This window comes from Molothrus ater, chromosome 2 (assembly GCF_012460135.2).
Source record: "Molothrus ater isolate BHLD 08-10-18 breed brown headed cowbird chromosome 2, BPBGC_Mater_1.1, whole genome shotgun sequence".
NCBI lineage: Eukaryota > Metazoa > Chordata > Aves > Passeriformes > Icteridae > Molothrus > Molothrus ater.
This window is the reverse complement of record NC_050479.2, coordinates 50002630-50020195: the sequence shown is the minus strand read 5'-3', so window position 1 is coordinate 50020195 and position 17566 is coordinate 50002630. Positions and strand designations below refer to the sequence as shown.

The following is a 17566-nucleotide window of genomic DNA, read 5'->3' as shown; positions in this document are numbered from 1 at the left end:
ACTTGCATGGTTTGAAGTGCTGTAGTGTAAAGACAGGGTGGCAGAGGAGCTCTGAAAGAGGTGGAGAGAGCAGGCTGGATGGTGAGTACCTGTGCCAAGGCATCGCTGAGATTGCAGGCTGGGCGTGGTGCAGCCCTGCCTCCTTGGCTCTGGGCAGCTAACACTGTTGTGATGGAGAACTGGTCAGCCAGCATGCCTGGGTATGTGGTAGGATTCTTGCATTGGTTGGGCAGAGTCTAGTTTGGCTGTTTCCATCACAGCAAAGTTAAATTGAGAAACCTACCAGTCCCTTCGCTTTGAGTTTTGTGTGGTGGTAAACATCGACTGGCCTGTGGTAGAGCTGCCTTTCTGCTAGAGCCATTCAAACCTGTGTAAAGCATGGAAACAACTTGATTTGAGCTCCCTCAGTATTTTTTTTTAATATTAACACTGAAAGAATCTTTTAACTTGGGACAGATTGTAAGGTAAAGGAGCCCTGCCTTATGATCAGCTATATTTGGCCTCCAGTATAGCAAGCCAAAGAAATGTACTCAATGATTATTTTGGTACTTGGACATATAATCAGCATATTCTGTGCTATGTGCTTTTTGTTCAGTTCACGATGAGCTTGATGTCATGCCACACTCAGAATGGTTATCTTTGGTTATTCTTGATTTGTCTCCTGCTACAGGAATCACAGCAAACCTGAACATAAACTAGCCCTCTGTGTGTAAGCATTTTTAAAATGTCTAAATTTAAATAAAGACTTGATATGCATACTCTTTCAAGATAATTGGTTGGATCTGGCAATTGCAAATTACCTAAGTATTAGGGGACGCTGTCTTTGAAAAACAACATTAAACTGTTTTATAGCAGCAAATAAATTTGATTTTATTATATAGTCTTTAATTATGTCATTGCTCTCATTCTATCAAAAAAAGCAGTGATCGAAGCAGAATATATTCAACTGAATGGAGGAGAGAAAAGAGACCTATAATTTGGAAAGGGATGTTGTTCAAAGATGGATAGAAATCACTCTTGTAAGGTATTTTCTTTATTATTTGGTGGCTCACATGGCTAAGTGGTTGAAAAATTGTTCAAAATAAATTATGCCTATTACACAAGAGTACCACACCTAGTATAAGCAGTTTTCATGAACAAACAATGACTCAGAAACCAAAGATATAGACATAGTTTGAAGATGTAATATCTTAGGGTGGAATTCACTTTGTCTTACCTAGGTTCATCCAGGGAACTCTGAGGCAGTCTGTGTCTTTGCATTTTTTTAATGATACCTGTTTCCTGGGCAGGCTATCATAGTTACAACTGAGCTTGAAGCTCTGCACTGGGTGTAAGCCAGATGAAAGTCCATAATGAGAAAAGTCCTCTGTCTCTGTTCAAAAACAGATTTTAAAATGAAGCACTTACTTTTGTGGCATCAACAAATTCAAGTTGTTGTGCAACTTGGAAAATGTTTTGGTTTCATGCACCAGTGTTAAATTGTTCTTTGAGAATACCTCCTAATTACTTAATTATTAGTTATACTTTGACAGTCAATATTAATGAAACCTAATTTGGCAGAACCAACGCTTTTATTTTAATATCAACAAGCCACGTAGTTGTCAAAATCAGTGGGTCACACGATCAGTCTGACAGTTCCATCCTGTCTAGCAGATCAGTGTTGATTGCTGCAGCAGCTGCACAAATGGCTTAGTCAAAATGCTTCCAATGTAATGTCTTCTAATATAGTTTTAAGAGGTCTGCAAGTCTAATAGAGGCACTTACAGTCTTGTACTCAAATTGGACTCTTGCTGTTCAAGGAAACAGGATTATGCATTGCAGTGTGGCATTCTTGTGTTCTGGAGGGGCTACTCTGAAGTGTAATTTGTCTTCAGTGGCACATGTTTCTTGTCTTCCTCTGAATGATTTTTGAGGAGATTGGGCCTTAGCTACATACTCAATTCTAGGACCCCTTATTTAAAAAAAAAAAAAAAAAGAGAGATTTCACTGTGAAGGTTGATTGTGAGTTTAGAAGACATTGCAGGCTTGGGATGGGTTCAACTCTTGTTGAAGGAAACACCTTGTCATCTATTGCGTGCATGACTTTACAGTAAACTCTCTGTAACACAAACATTTTGATGGTGTAGTCCTGTAGATGTCAGTGACAACTCCACAATAAGAAAAACTTTAGGATTCTTAAGGATTGATTGGAGTTTGAAATATAGCTGTAAAGCTAGACTCCAGACCTACGACTCCTATTACAATACACTTCTAATGTATGGCATGAAAATGTCAAATTTCTAACTTGCAGAATGAAGGGCATAATTTTAAACTAGGTATTCCTATTCCTCATATTCCCTATAACCTAGGGAACATAAATATTTATTCTTAAAGTTTCCATGCTGTTATTTTACATTGGCTAGCTTCCTCAAAATCATTATCACTAAATATACAGGTTTGGAAACAAAATATCCTGCCATATATGAGATAAGGGTAGTTCTCAGATTCTGTATTTTTAAGTGATTATTGACAATTATATTTCTAAGATGCATCTTCTAGTTTTCTGTAGGAACAGACTGTTGTTATATGAATATTGTATAAAGTGCAATTCTCCTAGGGGAATCATTATCATCCTTTCTTTCCCTGAATTTTGAATTTTTTCTTATCTTGAGTTGCCATGCCATCATTCATTTTCTGTCACTATCTGTTACATTTTAGGAAAAAACCTTAAACGCAAAAGAAGATTTTTGTAATATCTAATTTTCTTCTCAACAGGAAGATTGAACTTTTAGCATTTGAATGAAAAGAAAACCTATGTTAAAGCTAATTACTTAATTTGTAGGATTTCTGGTGTTAGTGTGCATCCCTCTTGGAATTAAAAAAACCTGATAGGGTGATGATGTAATAATTTTACAGATCCTAAAACAGCTTCATCCTGTCCTTTGCTCTTTTTACCAAGCAAAGCTCATTCTTTTCAGTAGTAATTTCCTTACTTACTGTGATAACCAGTAGCTTTGCTCTGGATGCATGCAGTTCCACAGCACTTTGAACTGTGTACCTGAACTCCTGCACAGGATTGAGGCTGGCTCATAATTAGCTGGTGGCTGAACATGGTGACATCTAAGCTCAAATAAATACAATTCCTAGTATTTGATTTCTGTTCCCAGCTGGCCTAAAACCTCTCTTTTGGACTGATGGCAGAATTGTATAAAAGTCCTTTTTGGACTTGCATGTGGGTTATTAATCTGGGTGTTTGGAAGAAATCTGCCAAATTTGGTCCCTGCAGGGAATGTAGGCACAGGGGGGATCTAGTAGTGGCTCCAAGTGAGTGTGAGTATAGGTTTGAGCAAATGCTTTGTTTTTTGGGGTTTTGGGGTATTTTTTGAAAACTACTTTGCTGCAAACTTGTAGTCAATTCTTTTGGTTTTGGGTGTCTTAAGCCCTTTATAAGACATTGTTCTTGCTCACTGCTTTTCTAATCTGAGTATACAAACAAGTCCCATTAGTATAGTCCTGCCACTTGCCAAGGAATGGGAATTGATGTGCACGTGGTAATGCAGACTTGGAATGGTTCTTTAGTCACACTGCCTTAGGTCCAAGTGGCACAAAAAACCCCTACTATTAAAATACTTTGTGCTAGATATCATGGGTATACACGCTGTAACATGAAGTAGGAGATAAAAGACTTTCTCTTTTGCATTTCTGTTTGAAATTTCTTTTATGCTTTTCAATGTGACTAGTATTGCTTCAGAAAATAATAAGTATTCCCACAGAATTTAGCTGAAGATTTACTTACACTAGAGGAAACGATTTTAAGATGTTGGATCTGACTTCTTTTGAGGCATAAAGAACTGGTTTTTAAATACTTGTTTCTTTGGAATTAATGCAAGAAAATAATAGTATGAACTAAATGTTAAATCAGGGTTCGTTTGTTTGTTTTTAACTACTACTAAGATTTTCTTTTCTAGTGCTGATTTTGTCTGTGTGTCCAATTAACTCTCAACTCTTATTCTTATAGGCAGTTACCAGGCAATGCTTTGGAACTGAAGACTTTCGAGCAGCTCTAGAAAATGGAGTCCTGTTGTGCGAGTGAGTATTGGCTTACCTATATAACAACCTTTCAGGTTAACATCAGCTGGACTCTGTCCTTCCTGGCCTCTGAATTTTTATTTTTATTTTTCTGAAGTACCAAAAGTATTTTGTAGTAAATAATTTAATTTTTTAAAATACCTGTTGTTTGTCCTGGGAAGTAAAAGCACCTTTGGGACATACTCTTTCCAGATCCCTATGTTTGTGTTGTCCCACACACTTCTTTTTGTGATACTGAAAGGATCATGCTGTTATTGATTGATTATACTGGTTTTGATTATAAAGCTCAGGATATCTCTGGGCTTTCTCTTCAGCTTCTGCAAGGTGCTGTGGCTGTGATCAAAGCACTCTGTTACCTCTCTACCCACTGCTGTTGTTTGGGTTTGGATTTCTGTCCTCCATCCCCTGCCCTTTTGTATTGATTTCATAAATCCTGAAACTACCTATTTCTATCACAGAACTTTACACTCAGCTTGTTTTGGAGCACTTTCTGTAAGAAGCTTCCTCGTGCTTATATATTGTAGGCTTGGCAATGATGAGACTTGCCTGGTTTCGTTGTTAGACTGAGTCAGAGGTGTAAAATGTCCACTTAACAGGTCTCATCCACATATCTGTAATTGGCTTGATACTTACTGGAACAGGTTTCCAGGACTGGAAGTAGTGCTAATCCCTTAGTATTTTAAGGAACAGCAGTTGTAAATGTCATTAGAACACCAGTGCAAGAGAAATCTTGTTAGAGAGCTACCTGGGATGCTAAAAACAACAACAAAACCAACCAAACAAACCTTAAAGAAACCCAAACCCACAAAACTCAGAGCCGCTCTAAAATCAATTCAGCAACGGTGAACTTTCAGAAAATATTTGTACAAGTTCAGTTCTCTCACCTTCTTTTCCTACAGATATTTTTTTCCTTCTGTGTTTAGTGCCATGTTTTCTGTCTTGCCTTTATTTTGCTTTGGGCCCTTTGCCTTCCAATCTTATCTTGCTAGATGCTTCTAAAGTTATCTGTGATGTGAGGCATTAATTAATATTCAATAATATTGTAGAGCTAGATGCTTTTTTTTTTCATTACTTATGTAATTAAATTTTAATGAGTGTGAATGTGCTAATAAAAATAGTTTCTACTTTTAATAAGAAAGGATATGTTTAGTGGGATGTATATATTGTATTCAGATGTTTAAGAATTGGCCATTAACTGATGCATACTAATCTTCTGATATCTTCATTGTTGACACTTACTTGCCAATAGAATGAGGATCCCTCTGCAAAATGCAAGTCCGTTAAATTTATCTGTAATTAATAATAATGCAAGAAAAACATCCTGCAATTTCTTCAGTGTCTCGGTTTGAAAAGACAGGTATCTGGTAAGGAAGGCAGGAGCCTCTCTTAAAATGGATAATGTAAACACCCTGTGGGTCAGGGTGTTGGTAGCAGTCCCATTCAATGGTGGCTGCAATCCTCCTGTAGTGACAGATGTGGTTCTGTTGAAGCAGTGATCCTGTAGAAGGGTGTAGTTTAACTCTGAAGGTCCAGTGGTGGTGTTGATGGACCTGGTCTTCCTCTGGGAATCCAGTGGGGAAAAGCTGTCTCTGTTGTTCCAAATCTCAGATTATATCCAGGTGGGAATGCTTGGCTCCTCCCCCTGGGTGGAGCATCTCACAATGGGGTGATGTAATTTTATCAGTGAGACTCAATGGCCCATTAAGAGTAGATATTTCCCAGAAGGAGGAGGGGTTGTGGAAGAGATAAAGAAAACTGCCGCACCTGATTTTAACAGGTGGCAGAAGAATACACGCTGCCAGCCACATCTTGCATTGCAGCCTAAGACATTCTAGTGAGCAGCTTGCCTTAGAAGGCATACAACTTTCTTTAAAGCAAAAGATGCCTTATTATGTTGTACTAAATAGCTGTTCTCCTGTGTCTTAATTTTAAATCTGGTGTACTTGAAGTCCAAGGAGGAGTGATTTTCATAGAAATTCTGTGGAAACAGGAAAGAGCAGATGGCAAAAATTTTCACATGTCCAGTTTTCACTAATGACAATATAATGTGAGATCTCAAATAACTGAGACAAACTAGAAATTAGATCGTCCATTTCCTTGGTTCACCTGTGGGCATGGCTAATTAAGGTGGATGTATTATCTCTGTAGATTGTAGACCTGACTTAAACCATAGTAGATAAAACCTCTACTTGCACCACATATTTGTATAGCATCCAGTCAGTTTGTTTGTCCTACTCAATGACTAAGTGCACATGTTGGCTGAGTAATCAGTAGTTGACAAAATAAAGCCTTTTACATTTTGCCAATTCTAGTGTGCATGCACTAGAGAAAGAAAGAAAGAAATTTACTGAAATTTTCCTGGTCACATGCTACTTCATGTTCTTCAGTAAAATAAATCAAAAATTATGCATTTGGAGGATTTAAAATAAAGGGGAGGAATTCAAACCTTTTTTTTAATTCCATCTCAACAGATCACTTTTTTGGGTAGGAAAAGTAATCAAATGTGTCTTGTTTGCTAAATAACTCAGTGCTATTGAAAAATCTCAGGACCTGCAGTTCTTTTTTTTTTTTTTTTTTGGTAGGTATTTAGAAATGTATCCTTCATTCCAGTGTATAGGGGTCAACTGTTCTTTGTGTTTATTTCGCAAATACGTTTTCTGCTTGAGCAAAAGAGGCTTTTCCCCCACACAGTTTTAAACTCCAGGTCTTGTTGCTGCACTGGTGTGGGTAGATCACAAGGCCTTGCTGATGCTTTGTGTGGGGTAAAGGGTCTGGCCAGAGAAGCAGCAACAAGAAGGGAGAGCAAGAAAAAAAATCCTCAAATGTATAGAAGCAGATGAAGTCTGCAGGGTGTCCTGAGGTCCCTGTTCTCCACTGACCCTCTGGTCCAGTGTGTAAGTTGGTGAACCACAATATTTCTCTATCTCCATGATTGAAAACTTGCAAGGAATCCTGTGCCTCATCTTTACTGCAGGATAAGGTATGCATATGTATTAATTAGTCATGTGTTAGTCTGTCCTATCTTCTCAGCTTAATTATGAATTTTATGTGAAGAGTGATATCAGGTACAGTCTCTTCTGACTGAGATGGAAAAATGACTTGTTCATGTAAATTTTGTGTGCCAAAAGTGATTGCTGCACACAGCATACTGGACTTGGTAGCATTGTGAAAACTGAGTTTATTTCTCACCCTTTCAGGAATATTAGTGCTATCACACTGAACTCTGAAAATGAATATTCTGGTACATTTTTGACATCTGCTCAGAACCTTTATGAGAAGAAAAGCTATAAATAGAAAATCTGAATCCAATTAACATCACCACCCTTGTAGTAGAAATACAGATCCTTTTCTGCCCACGCCTCCTCAGGCATTTTCTTTTTTTTTCTCACTTTGCTGTTCCCAGAAACCTCTTTGTGTGTGACTTGTTTCATTTTTGCTTCTACAATCTGTTCTTGCTTGTCACTTCTTGGGAGTGTTAATAGATTCAGCTCAAACTCATACAAATGATGTTATGTTAGGACCACATGCAAAGTATTTCTTAATAAGCATTGATGCTCATGCTTAAGTACAGTAAAATATTTAACAGAAAATCATATAACTTTTTTTTAGTTTGATTAACAAGATCAAACCTGGCATCGTTAAGAAGATCAATCGTCTGCCAACTCCAATAGCTGGTTTGGTAAGTAATGGTATCGAATCTAATATCTGGTGTATGAACCAAGTGATCTCTGTTTTTAAAGAATTTTCAAAATTTTAGCTCCATTTTATTTTTTTGTTCAAAATTGTACCATTTCTATGTTATCTTAGACAGCAAAGGACACCTAAACTGTCATTTGGATCTGTAACTTCAGTCATCCTGTCACTGCATCAAGCTTCATCATCCCCAGAGGTATCAAGCACTGGCTCCTGTGCACAAACCTCTGTGGCATTACTTGTCTCTATTTAAAGGCCACCATCCTATCTTAACATTTAGAACCACTTCCGATATCCCTTTCTTAGGGAATGGGCAAAGTAGGAAATGTTCTGTGTAGTTAAAGTATTTTTAGAACCTGTTTCACTCCACCCACAACAAAGCTTCAGTTGCATTAAAATAACTCTGATGATGCAAAGATCTCTCTGCAGGCTTCAGCTGAGGGATTTGCCAATGTTTTGGCTGTAACTCACATTGCTGGGGGTAGAGGTGGGAGATGTATGTCATAATTTTTACAGGAAATGTAAAAGGTTTTCTGTGTGCTGTTTGGAAAATTTGCTGCCCAGAGAGTTACAAAATAAGTTTTGTAGCATCAGAAACCCTTCTGTGGACAAAGGAGTTCAAAGAATTCCTTCTTCATCACTTTTTCACTATGACAACCTTGTTGGCTCTTCATGTCACTTAGGATGTCAAAGCTATTTAGTCCTGCCACAAATGCCATTGGTCTCATATTAAAAGATCCAGGATGAACAGGGACATATGCATGATTCCCATGACAAATGGAAGATCCCACCTTATGACAAACATGCAACCTTAACATCAGGGAAAATTACCTGGTTTCTTAGTAGGAGTAGAATGCAAAACTTCTTTAGATACTTTTATTTATATGTTTTAATGGGATGAGCCAACAAAACATTGGCTTTTGCTCTTCACCCATGCAGCTCATTAGAGAATAAGTGTAGTTAACTTGGCTGGAGGTCATAAGATTAGGTTAAATTGCCATAAATTATTGCATAAGCTGAGAATGTGCATTTCCACATCAAATGCATGTAGAAAGCATTAACTGCCTTTGTCCCAGACAAGCTCAGGTATTTAGGCTTGCGAATAAGACTGCTGCACATTCTTTTCCTGTGAGGCATACAAAGAAGAATTCAAATGAAACCAAAATAATTCTGGGGAGGACAGCACAGTTATTTGATCAGTGGTTTGATTCTCTATGTGGCCTCTGAAGTAGCCATTAGATTCAAAACAGAAAACCATAAGCTAGATTTCATTTTTGTGGTTAAGTGCTGTCTTGAATCATAACTGCAGGCACTCTTGTTTTTATATGCATTTTTTATTTCCAGATGTAAAAATGCAGAGTATTCACTTGGTGTGTCATTATATTTTCCTGGTAGTGTATTACTGGTTTTTGAAGTTGTTCCTAGTTCCTACAAGTCTTCAAAAATAAAGGAAAGAGGAGGAAAGGCAAATGTTTCTTGTAAATGGAGCTCACCCAGTGTTATTGTTAAAACACAGCTTAAAGGTAGTAATTGAGAGAGCTAATGTTTTCTGTTAACCTGTGGAAAAGGTTTTACATAAACACTTCAGTTTCTTAAGACAACAATTATGAAGGCCATATTGGGATGCTTTCAGAAGATGGTGCTTATGATGATAGTGGAAGACTGGTTTTTACACATTTGAGAGGAACCTTCTCAGTTATACCAGCTTTGAAGAGCCCAGGTTTCATCCCAGCATGTAGAACTCAAACTAAAAATTATGGGGATTTGCATTTATAAGAAAGCAGGCATTGATATCTGACAGGCTCAGGATACTATGGTTGAAAGATAGGTTTTAAAGATAGAAAAAAACTTACTAGGAAATTCAATGGTAGGCTTGCTTGACATGTTCTGGAGACATTTTCATTGCTTGTAGGTTGCTTCTCCCACAAATTTAGTATTTTCTGTGGCTTCATAAATGTTACATATACTTCTCTGGCTCTCACTTCTGCTGTCTTCAGTGCCTTTGAGTCTCACACTAATTGCTCTGTAGCAAGCTTTCATGAGATCTCAAAATCACTGTTGGAAGGGGTGAATTTGGTTGTCATTTTTCTTTTTTTGTCTTTTTTTTTTAATCCAGATGACAATTTTAATAATGAGAGATGACAGGGTTTTTTTCTAAAACAAAAAGGGATCGGATCATGTTCTTTCTATAGCTTCTTTATGCTCATCTAGATTCATATCCTGAAGTCCATTTCCAAAACATTTTATGCCTTTATTGCCTAATTAGCATCCATTTCTCTCCTGAGTTTTCTGTTTCAAAGGAAACAAACCCCCCATGGTTTTGAGAGTTTTATGGCAGTCTGATTATCAGAAGGAAACAAATGCTTTGAAAGACATCTTGTTTCTCTTCCCCCTGCTCCCCCAGCTTTCCCTCCCCTTTGTTTTTCTTCCCCTCCAGAAATTCCTTGAATTTTGGTTTTGTTCCCTAGGGAGTTAATCTATTTCATTTCCATATAAGTATGTTGTTTAAGCATTGTGTTCACTTCAACTATTTGACAGGCTTTTTCAGCAGTACAGAAATGTGGTGTTGAATAGATGCCTTTGGTTGAATCTCCAGAAAGGTTTTGTTATCTCACTTCTTTGCCTTCATGGTTATTTTGAAAACAAATTGTTTCAGTAAATTAGCAGGCCTAAAGGAATAATTAAACATTCTGTTCTATATGGAATATTGTGTGCTAGAGTTTTTTTGCATTGAGTTCGTGTGAGGTGCTGCTTTTAATGACGTCAGTGTATTATTGATTTGTTATGTCTTGTTTTCTTTTATGACATCTTACTTATCATAAGATCTGATAGGGACTTTATGTTAGTAGGAACATTTTACACAACTCAGATTAAGCCTTAGCTTTTACCTTTAGTTTGATTGTAATGCTGCCTAGTGATTTCAGGTGTGGATTGCAGTGGTTCAGGTCTAATCATGACAGAATGGAAAAATAAATAGATGTGTTTTGAGGATTAAATACTGAAATGAAAGTTGGTATTCAGTTAATTAAAATGCTTAATTGCTACCAGGAAAGTTCAGAAAATTGATTAAACTTCTCCCCAGTTTGGCATGGCATGGGAAATCTGGGCTGCAGCTTGTGTGGGAGGGTTTGTAAGAACTCTTTGGGAAGAAGAGTTGGATCTGGCTATAACTTGGTATCCATAAAACAACTTTTAGCTTTAGCCTCACTGTTCCAGTTCTCTCCCGAGGCACGTGTGTGAGAAGTAGCCATTGTCTTAGCTGCATTTGCCTGTTCACTTCTGTTCCAGTTTGGAAAACGGAACTTTTGGGGTAAGACAAGTACCAGAGTAGTTGTAGGGAAGCTGTGTTCAAGAGCAGGTGACTGAAGAAATGTCCATGCAGCTTTTATGGTGGTTTCCTGGACAGTGAGGTGTGCCAGCTGCAGGGTGCCAACTTCTAACTCCAGCAGTAGTTGCAGAAAGTTGCCACTTGCAGCAGGTTGATTTTAAAAGCATGTGGCAGAGTTTGGAGGCTGTGATGTTCCCACAGATGTCCTGAAGGGAGTTAACTGGGAGGTAGCTGTTGGGGTTTTTTGCTTTAATTTTGACTATTTTTTTTTTAATGCCATTTTGGACTTTTGCACTAAAATAGTTTCTAGAAAATTAAAATTTCATTTCTGATTATATGTAGGGGGGTAGAATATAAGAAAATGAAGATAGTATAGAAAGTAATCTTACCCCTAAGGAGTTGCAGCTGGGCCAATCATCAAAGATTAGGAACAGGCCTGACTTTAACAGGCCACAGCTGTAACCAATGAGAAGAAGAGTGCTATAAAAGTGTGGGTTGGCCCCTTGAGAAGGGGATGGGAGTCAGTTGGCTGCTTTGTGAAGAAGAACGAGGCAGTGCTTGGAGGAGTAGCCCACGAGAAAATACCAAGAAGGTATGAAACTTCTGTGATAAGGAGACAACAGTGTGGAACCCCTGCAATAAGATGGCAACCATTATATTTCAGACTGGCTAAAATGTGTAATTTGTATAAAGAGCAGTGCACGTATTTTTTCCCAGTACAGCTGAGGGGCAAGCAAGCCGGTAGAGAGTAGGTCCTGAAGCCCTCAGGACTTCTGGGGGGTATAGGAAGGGTATCAGAAAGGTCAGAGCATTGTGGAAGCTGAGATTTCATTATGAACAGTAGAAAAAGTGCAGATTTTGTGTTGTTACTATAAAGTTCCACTTTTTTTGGTCCTTATTTGTGTGAAACTGAGATGGTGTTTAAAGAAAAGTACTCCAATTGATAAATCTTGCTGGGTTCAGATCCTGTAAAATTATTTTGATTACAGTTCTTGTATAGTGGGGTGGTAAAATTAACATTTAGCAAAAGCAAATCCAGAGGAAAACTTTTTTTCTCAAAAAATACAGCATTTTCAGCTTGAATCCCAGCATGTGAAGATGGTTTGAATATAATCACAAGGGGAAGGATTTTGTGGTTTGACAACATATTTTCCAACAAGGCTTTGCTGAACAGTTTCGGAGGTGCATCTCTGGCTGCAGCACCATTGTTCCCCAAAAGCCTCCCGTTTTCAACTCAGTTGGCTGAATACAGAGAATCATAACCTGGAATGAAAGTCACCAGATGCCACGAGACAGCTGGAAGATGAATGAGTTATGTATAGTTTATGCAAGCTGAACATGTCTGTCAGAATAATACATTGCTTGCTGCTCAGGAGCAATAAGTGTACACTCTTCAGCAAGGCTGAAGTTCAGTGAAGGTACATTTCCAGCTGAGACCAGGTGGTGAAGCAAATTCTGAGGTAGAAGCCAGTGTCTCCCTTAGAGAGGGGTAGCAAATGGAAATCTTCCTTACACCAATCTTTGCCTTGCAATATCTCAATTTGGTTTTCTAAGACCATCTATTTTTGCTTGCAGCTCCTGTGAATAAGGTGGAAGTGCAATACTTTGCACTGTGTTTGGGAAGCTTTTTCTCACATCCCAGACACGAGGGCTGTGATCATACAGCAGGGCAGAATAGGAAGCTATTGGGCTTTTCAGAGCTGTAAATGAAATGACATTAGCACTTTGGTTTGAAGTTGGTCTGTGATTTCAAACAAGGCGAGAGGTTGCTAACTCAGTTTTCTGTGTGCATGCTGGATGAACATGAGCACAAAATGTCATCTTCGTAAAGTTCTTCGGCTTTGGAAAAGGGATTTTTTATGAATTTTCGTTTTCTGTTCACACACACAAAAAAAGTTGCGCATCTCTAGGCAGCAGCAGGCTTGAAAATGTTTATCTGAAATACTGTAGAGTGGGATTTTTTTTTCTGGTGGGGAATTAGGGTTCCTTCAGGGTGGAGAACATCTTGATGCTTTTCCATGCAGATTTTTTCAAATGTTTGTTGTCCTGATTCAACAGGAAACATATCCTTCTGATAGCTGCTACTCCAACATCATTGCTTCGCTTTAATGCAATGTAAGATGATACAATTCTAAAATGTGCTTATTGAATGCATCAGGAGGTATTAATACCACTTGCACCAAGGCAACCACCTGAAACAGTGTTCCTGAGGCCATTGGCATATACCTTCTAAGCCAGGAAAGTGGGGAATAATAAAGGTAAAAAGAGAGAAATATGATAGAAAGCTAAACTAAAATGAAAGGGGTGGAGAACATAAAAAATAAAAATATTTTTCTGTGCCTTTGTGCCTAACATTTTGCAAACTGTGGAACCGCCCTGGTATTTCCTTATCTTTTGTCATCAAGGAGAGCTGGCCAAAATTTCCTTTTCTGTGGGAAAATTTTCTCACCAGGGTAATGGGGTTTTTTGGTGGTGTTTTTTTTTTTTTTTCCTTGTGTAGCAGGGGAATGGTATGCAGATGACATTTTTACTTTATTATAGGACAATTTCAAAACCATTTTTCAGGCAAAGTTCATACTTGTATGTATTAGTTCAGTTGTATGCTTTATTTAAGAGTTAGCTACAAACTTCCTTCTCTAGATTACTTAGAATCAAATTAGTTGTGTTTTCCACTTAAATTTAAGAAATCTAATGATATATGAGAGGCTTAATTTGATCTAAATGAATTCTTTTTTTTTTTTCAAAGCATCTCTGCTTTCAAAGTTCATTCCTTCATGCTGATTATTTTCTCTTGCTGTTCACTCTTTCGTATAGCCTTTATATTGGTACATCCTGTCTTCTTGCATTATATATTTTTTTAATAATTATTTTTTCATCTTAAACTCCTGCTCTGTGAATTTGACTAGTATGAGCTACAATAGTAATAATAAAAATAAATAGTAAAAATAAAATAATAATAAATAAAAATAGTAATAATGAAAATAAAATGCATGTTTAACAAAAGCAAACACAGAGGAAAACTTTTTTTCTCAAAAAATACAGAGTTTTCAGCTTGAATACCAGCATGTGGAGATGGTTTGAATATAATCACGAGGGGGAGGATTTTGTGGTTTGACAGCATATTTTCTAATAAGGAAAAGGTAGCTTGTCTGCTATGAGCAATTGATTATAAAGAAACTTCTCATTTCAATTCCTCATGAAAAATCAGGAAGGGCAAGTACACAAATACATGGAGTAAGTTATAGAAAAGCTGCTGTTGCTCGCTTTGCTTCACTAACAAACACCAGAAAATATAGACTTAAATTTCCTGGTTGTGCAGCAAAAATGCTTGTAAGAAATAGCCTCATAAATTTTGGTCAAGATCTGACTAATGAGTTGATAAGCATTTGAGGTGCTCTGTTTGCTTTTCTGACCTTTTTCTTGGTTTTTTTTCACTGATGAGGGAGTAATACTGAGTGATGTAGAGTGCCACTATTTCTTCTGAAGGTTTCAGTCACCTTTTTGTAGACTAACAGAACACATCACAGCCAATGTGGGAGCTGTGGGCTCTGCTTCCAGCCCTGCTTCCATGGCCCTATCTTGTGGCTGATCTGGGTCATGGGGTTTTGATTTGTCAGTGGCATGTACATTCAGAGGTACAGGGTGAATGCACATGCAGCCCTGCTAAGAGTGAAGCTGAGCAAATCCTGTTTGATATCATTCTCCACAAAGCTGATTAGTCTGGTATTGTTTTTCATAAGGCAAGGCACAAGGTGATAGCTGTATTATTTTTGGTTTTTTTGAAAGTTGTTAATTTAAACATGTAAACAAAAATAAAGAGGCATCACTACCTGTTTTCTGGATGACTATGCTCAGCAAGTTGTTGGGAAATTCAGAAAGGCAAGTATTTTAAGAGACTTGGCATAATCCTTACATGAGGGAAAACTTCTGTTTTACAATAGCAATTGGTGTTTCTTATGAATGAACCAAAGAGCAAGAAAGTGAAAGTGGGTATGACCTACCCAAACTCATGCATCTGATGTGATCTCCTTTATAATGCAGTTTATATGTTTAATACAGGCTCAGGAGCACTTTTGATAGTAGGAATGAGGACAGGTTCCTCTTCATAGTAGTAGCTTTCTTCTTCAATATTCCTATGCTGCAGGTAAAAAAAATTCACAAAACTGTTATTTTCCTTTTTCTTGTGGGAAGTGAGAAATCTGTGGGGAAAGGGAAACACTATACCCATCTTTGAAAAAGGTAGGAAGGAGGACCCTGGGGACCACTGACCCATCAGCCTCACCCCGTGCCTGTTCAGAGCATGGAACAGCTCTTCCTAAAAGCTCTCCTAAGGAACACAGTGAACAGGGACATGTTTTGGGACATCCAAGGCTGACCCAACCTATTGGCTTTCTGTTACAGAGTGACTGCATCAGTGGACAGGGGAAGGAATGCAGATGTCACTTTTCTGGCCTTCTGCAAAGCCTTTGATACAGTCCCCCACAACATCCTTCTGTCTAAACTGAAGAGAGAGCGATTTGATGGGTGGATCGTTTGGTGGATAGGCAATTGGTTGGATGGTTGCATGGAGAGGGTAGTGGTCAATGTCCAAAGGGAGATTAGGGACAAGTGACATCCCTTAAGGATTCTTGCTTGGACAAGTTCTGTTTAATGTCTTTGTCAATGACACAAAGGGATTGAGAGCACCCTCAACAAATCTGGAGATGACACCAAGCTGAGTGGTGCAGTTAGCACACCTAAAGCATGGGATGCCTTCCAGGGAGACCTGGACAAGCTTGGGAATCTCAGGAGGTTTAACAAGGACAAGGTGCCGCACCTGGGTTGGGGAAACTCCCCACTATTAATATAAGATAAGAAATGAAATCAGCCCTGCTGAGAAGGGCTTGGGGGTGCTGGTGGGTGAGAGGCTGGGCATGACCCAGCCATGGGCACTCACAGCCCAGAGACCAAACATGTCCTGGGCTGTGTTCAAAGCAGCGTGGGCAGCAGGGACAGGGAGGGGACTCTGCCCCTCTGCTCTGCTCTGACCCCACCTGCAGGGCTGCATCAGCTCTGGGGTCCCAGCACAGGAAGGACATGGACCTGTTGGAGCAGGTTCAGAAAAGGAACACAAGAATGATGAGTGGCTGGAACACCTCTCCTATGAAGACAGGCTTAGAGAGTTGAGTTTATTCAGCCTGGGAAGAGAAGGCTCTAGGTTTCAATATTTAAAGGAAGGTTATAAGAAAGATACGGACAAACTTTTTAGAAGGCACTCGGTTGTGATAGGAAAAGAGGTAATAGTTTTAAATAAAAACCATTACCTCAGGCTAGATTTAGATTAGATGTAAGGAAGAAATTCTTGACTGTGAGGATGGTGAGGCATTGGGACAGCTTTTCCAGAGAGATGGTGGATGCTTCGTCCCTGGGAACATTCAGGGTCAGGTTGGATGGGGCTCTGAGCAACCTGATCTAGATGGATATGTCACTGTTCACTGCAGGGAGGTTGGACTAAGATTATATTTAAGGTCCCTTTCAACCCAAACCATTCTATGATCCCATGTTATTATTATGAGAAAAAAATCTTTTCACCTGGTAATTGACACAGCACTATATTTCAAATGTAGCCATCAAATAAAGTGTTAAATTTCTTACTTATTGTATTTTAGTGAGATTTTGTCAGTGTTCAGAAAATTGCAGTTGGAAATTAGTAGCTGTGTTTCCATTGGCAACTGAAACTTCTGAATTTTACATTACTTCAAACTCCTAAGCAGATGTTTCTTCAAGTTTGGGAACATGATGGCCACAGTAACTGGGATGAAATTTCTGTTTAAATAGAAACCAAAAAAAGTTTTGCTCTTTTAAAATGTTTTTCTAAATTTATGAAGCAGTGTAGAAATCTGATTTTTCAATAGTAAAGTTGGAGAAAAGTCTTTCTTTTTCTTATATAAGAAATTTTTAATGTGTCAAATCTTGGAGTACTTTGCGAAGAGTTCTTTACCATTGCTTCAGTTTTATACCTAAAGATAGTAGTGTGTGGTTAGTGAGAGTTTTAGTGGCTTTAGTGCTGAGTCACATAGTAAGTCACAAGCAAGTCATAGTAGGGTGGGGATGAAATCTTGACTTTCAGTCCAGTTCTCTCACTGACCACACTGTAAACCAAAAAAAGGGTAAATTAGCAAATGTCAGGAGTAATGCAAGACCTGATAGGAATGCATATGGAACTATAAATCACTTTTGCTACTCTTTCTCCTGTGTTACGGGAAAGAGGAATGTGGCCTGTATGGAAATGCCTCTAGCAGACAATTAAGAGAAAAGGATTGTGTGCTAGAAAGGAAGTATGGTTATTAATAGTTAGAGATGACATTGTTCTGTAGTCTTTCAATGCCTGATAGTGGGAGTATGTAATCTCAGCAGTGGTTTACTGATGTTTTGTGCCCCTCTGCTTGAAAACATATGGTACATTTCAGCCTTAGCTCTGAATTTCCTTTAATTGTT

The 17566-nt window shown here is 38.3% G+C and overlaps 1 protein-coding gene across 8 annotated transcripts in view; it reads left to right on the top strand.

Moving 5' to 3' along the window:
* The window catches only part of LMO7 (LIM domain 7), a 132751-nt gene that overhangs the window by 31006 nt on the left and 84179 nt on the right, over window positions 1–17566 (top strand). For all 8 annotated transcript variants that reach the window (XM_036384427.2, XM_036383849.2, XM_036383764.2 and 5 more), the window contains exons 2-3: window positions 3998–4068; window positions 7678–7747. In XM_036384427.2, the coding sequence (XP_036240320.1) occupies window positions 3998–4068; window positions 7678–7747 (141 nt within the window). The remainder of the gene's footprint in view (window positions 1–3997; window positions 4069–7677; window positions 7748–17566) is intronic.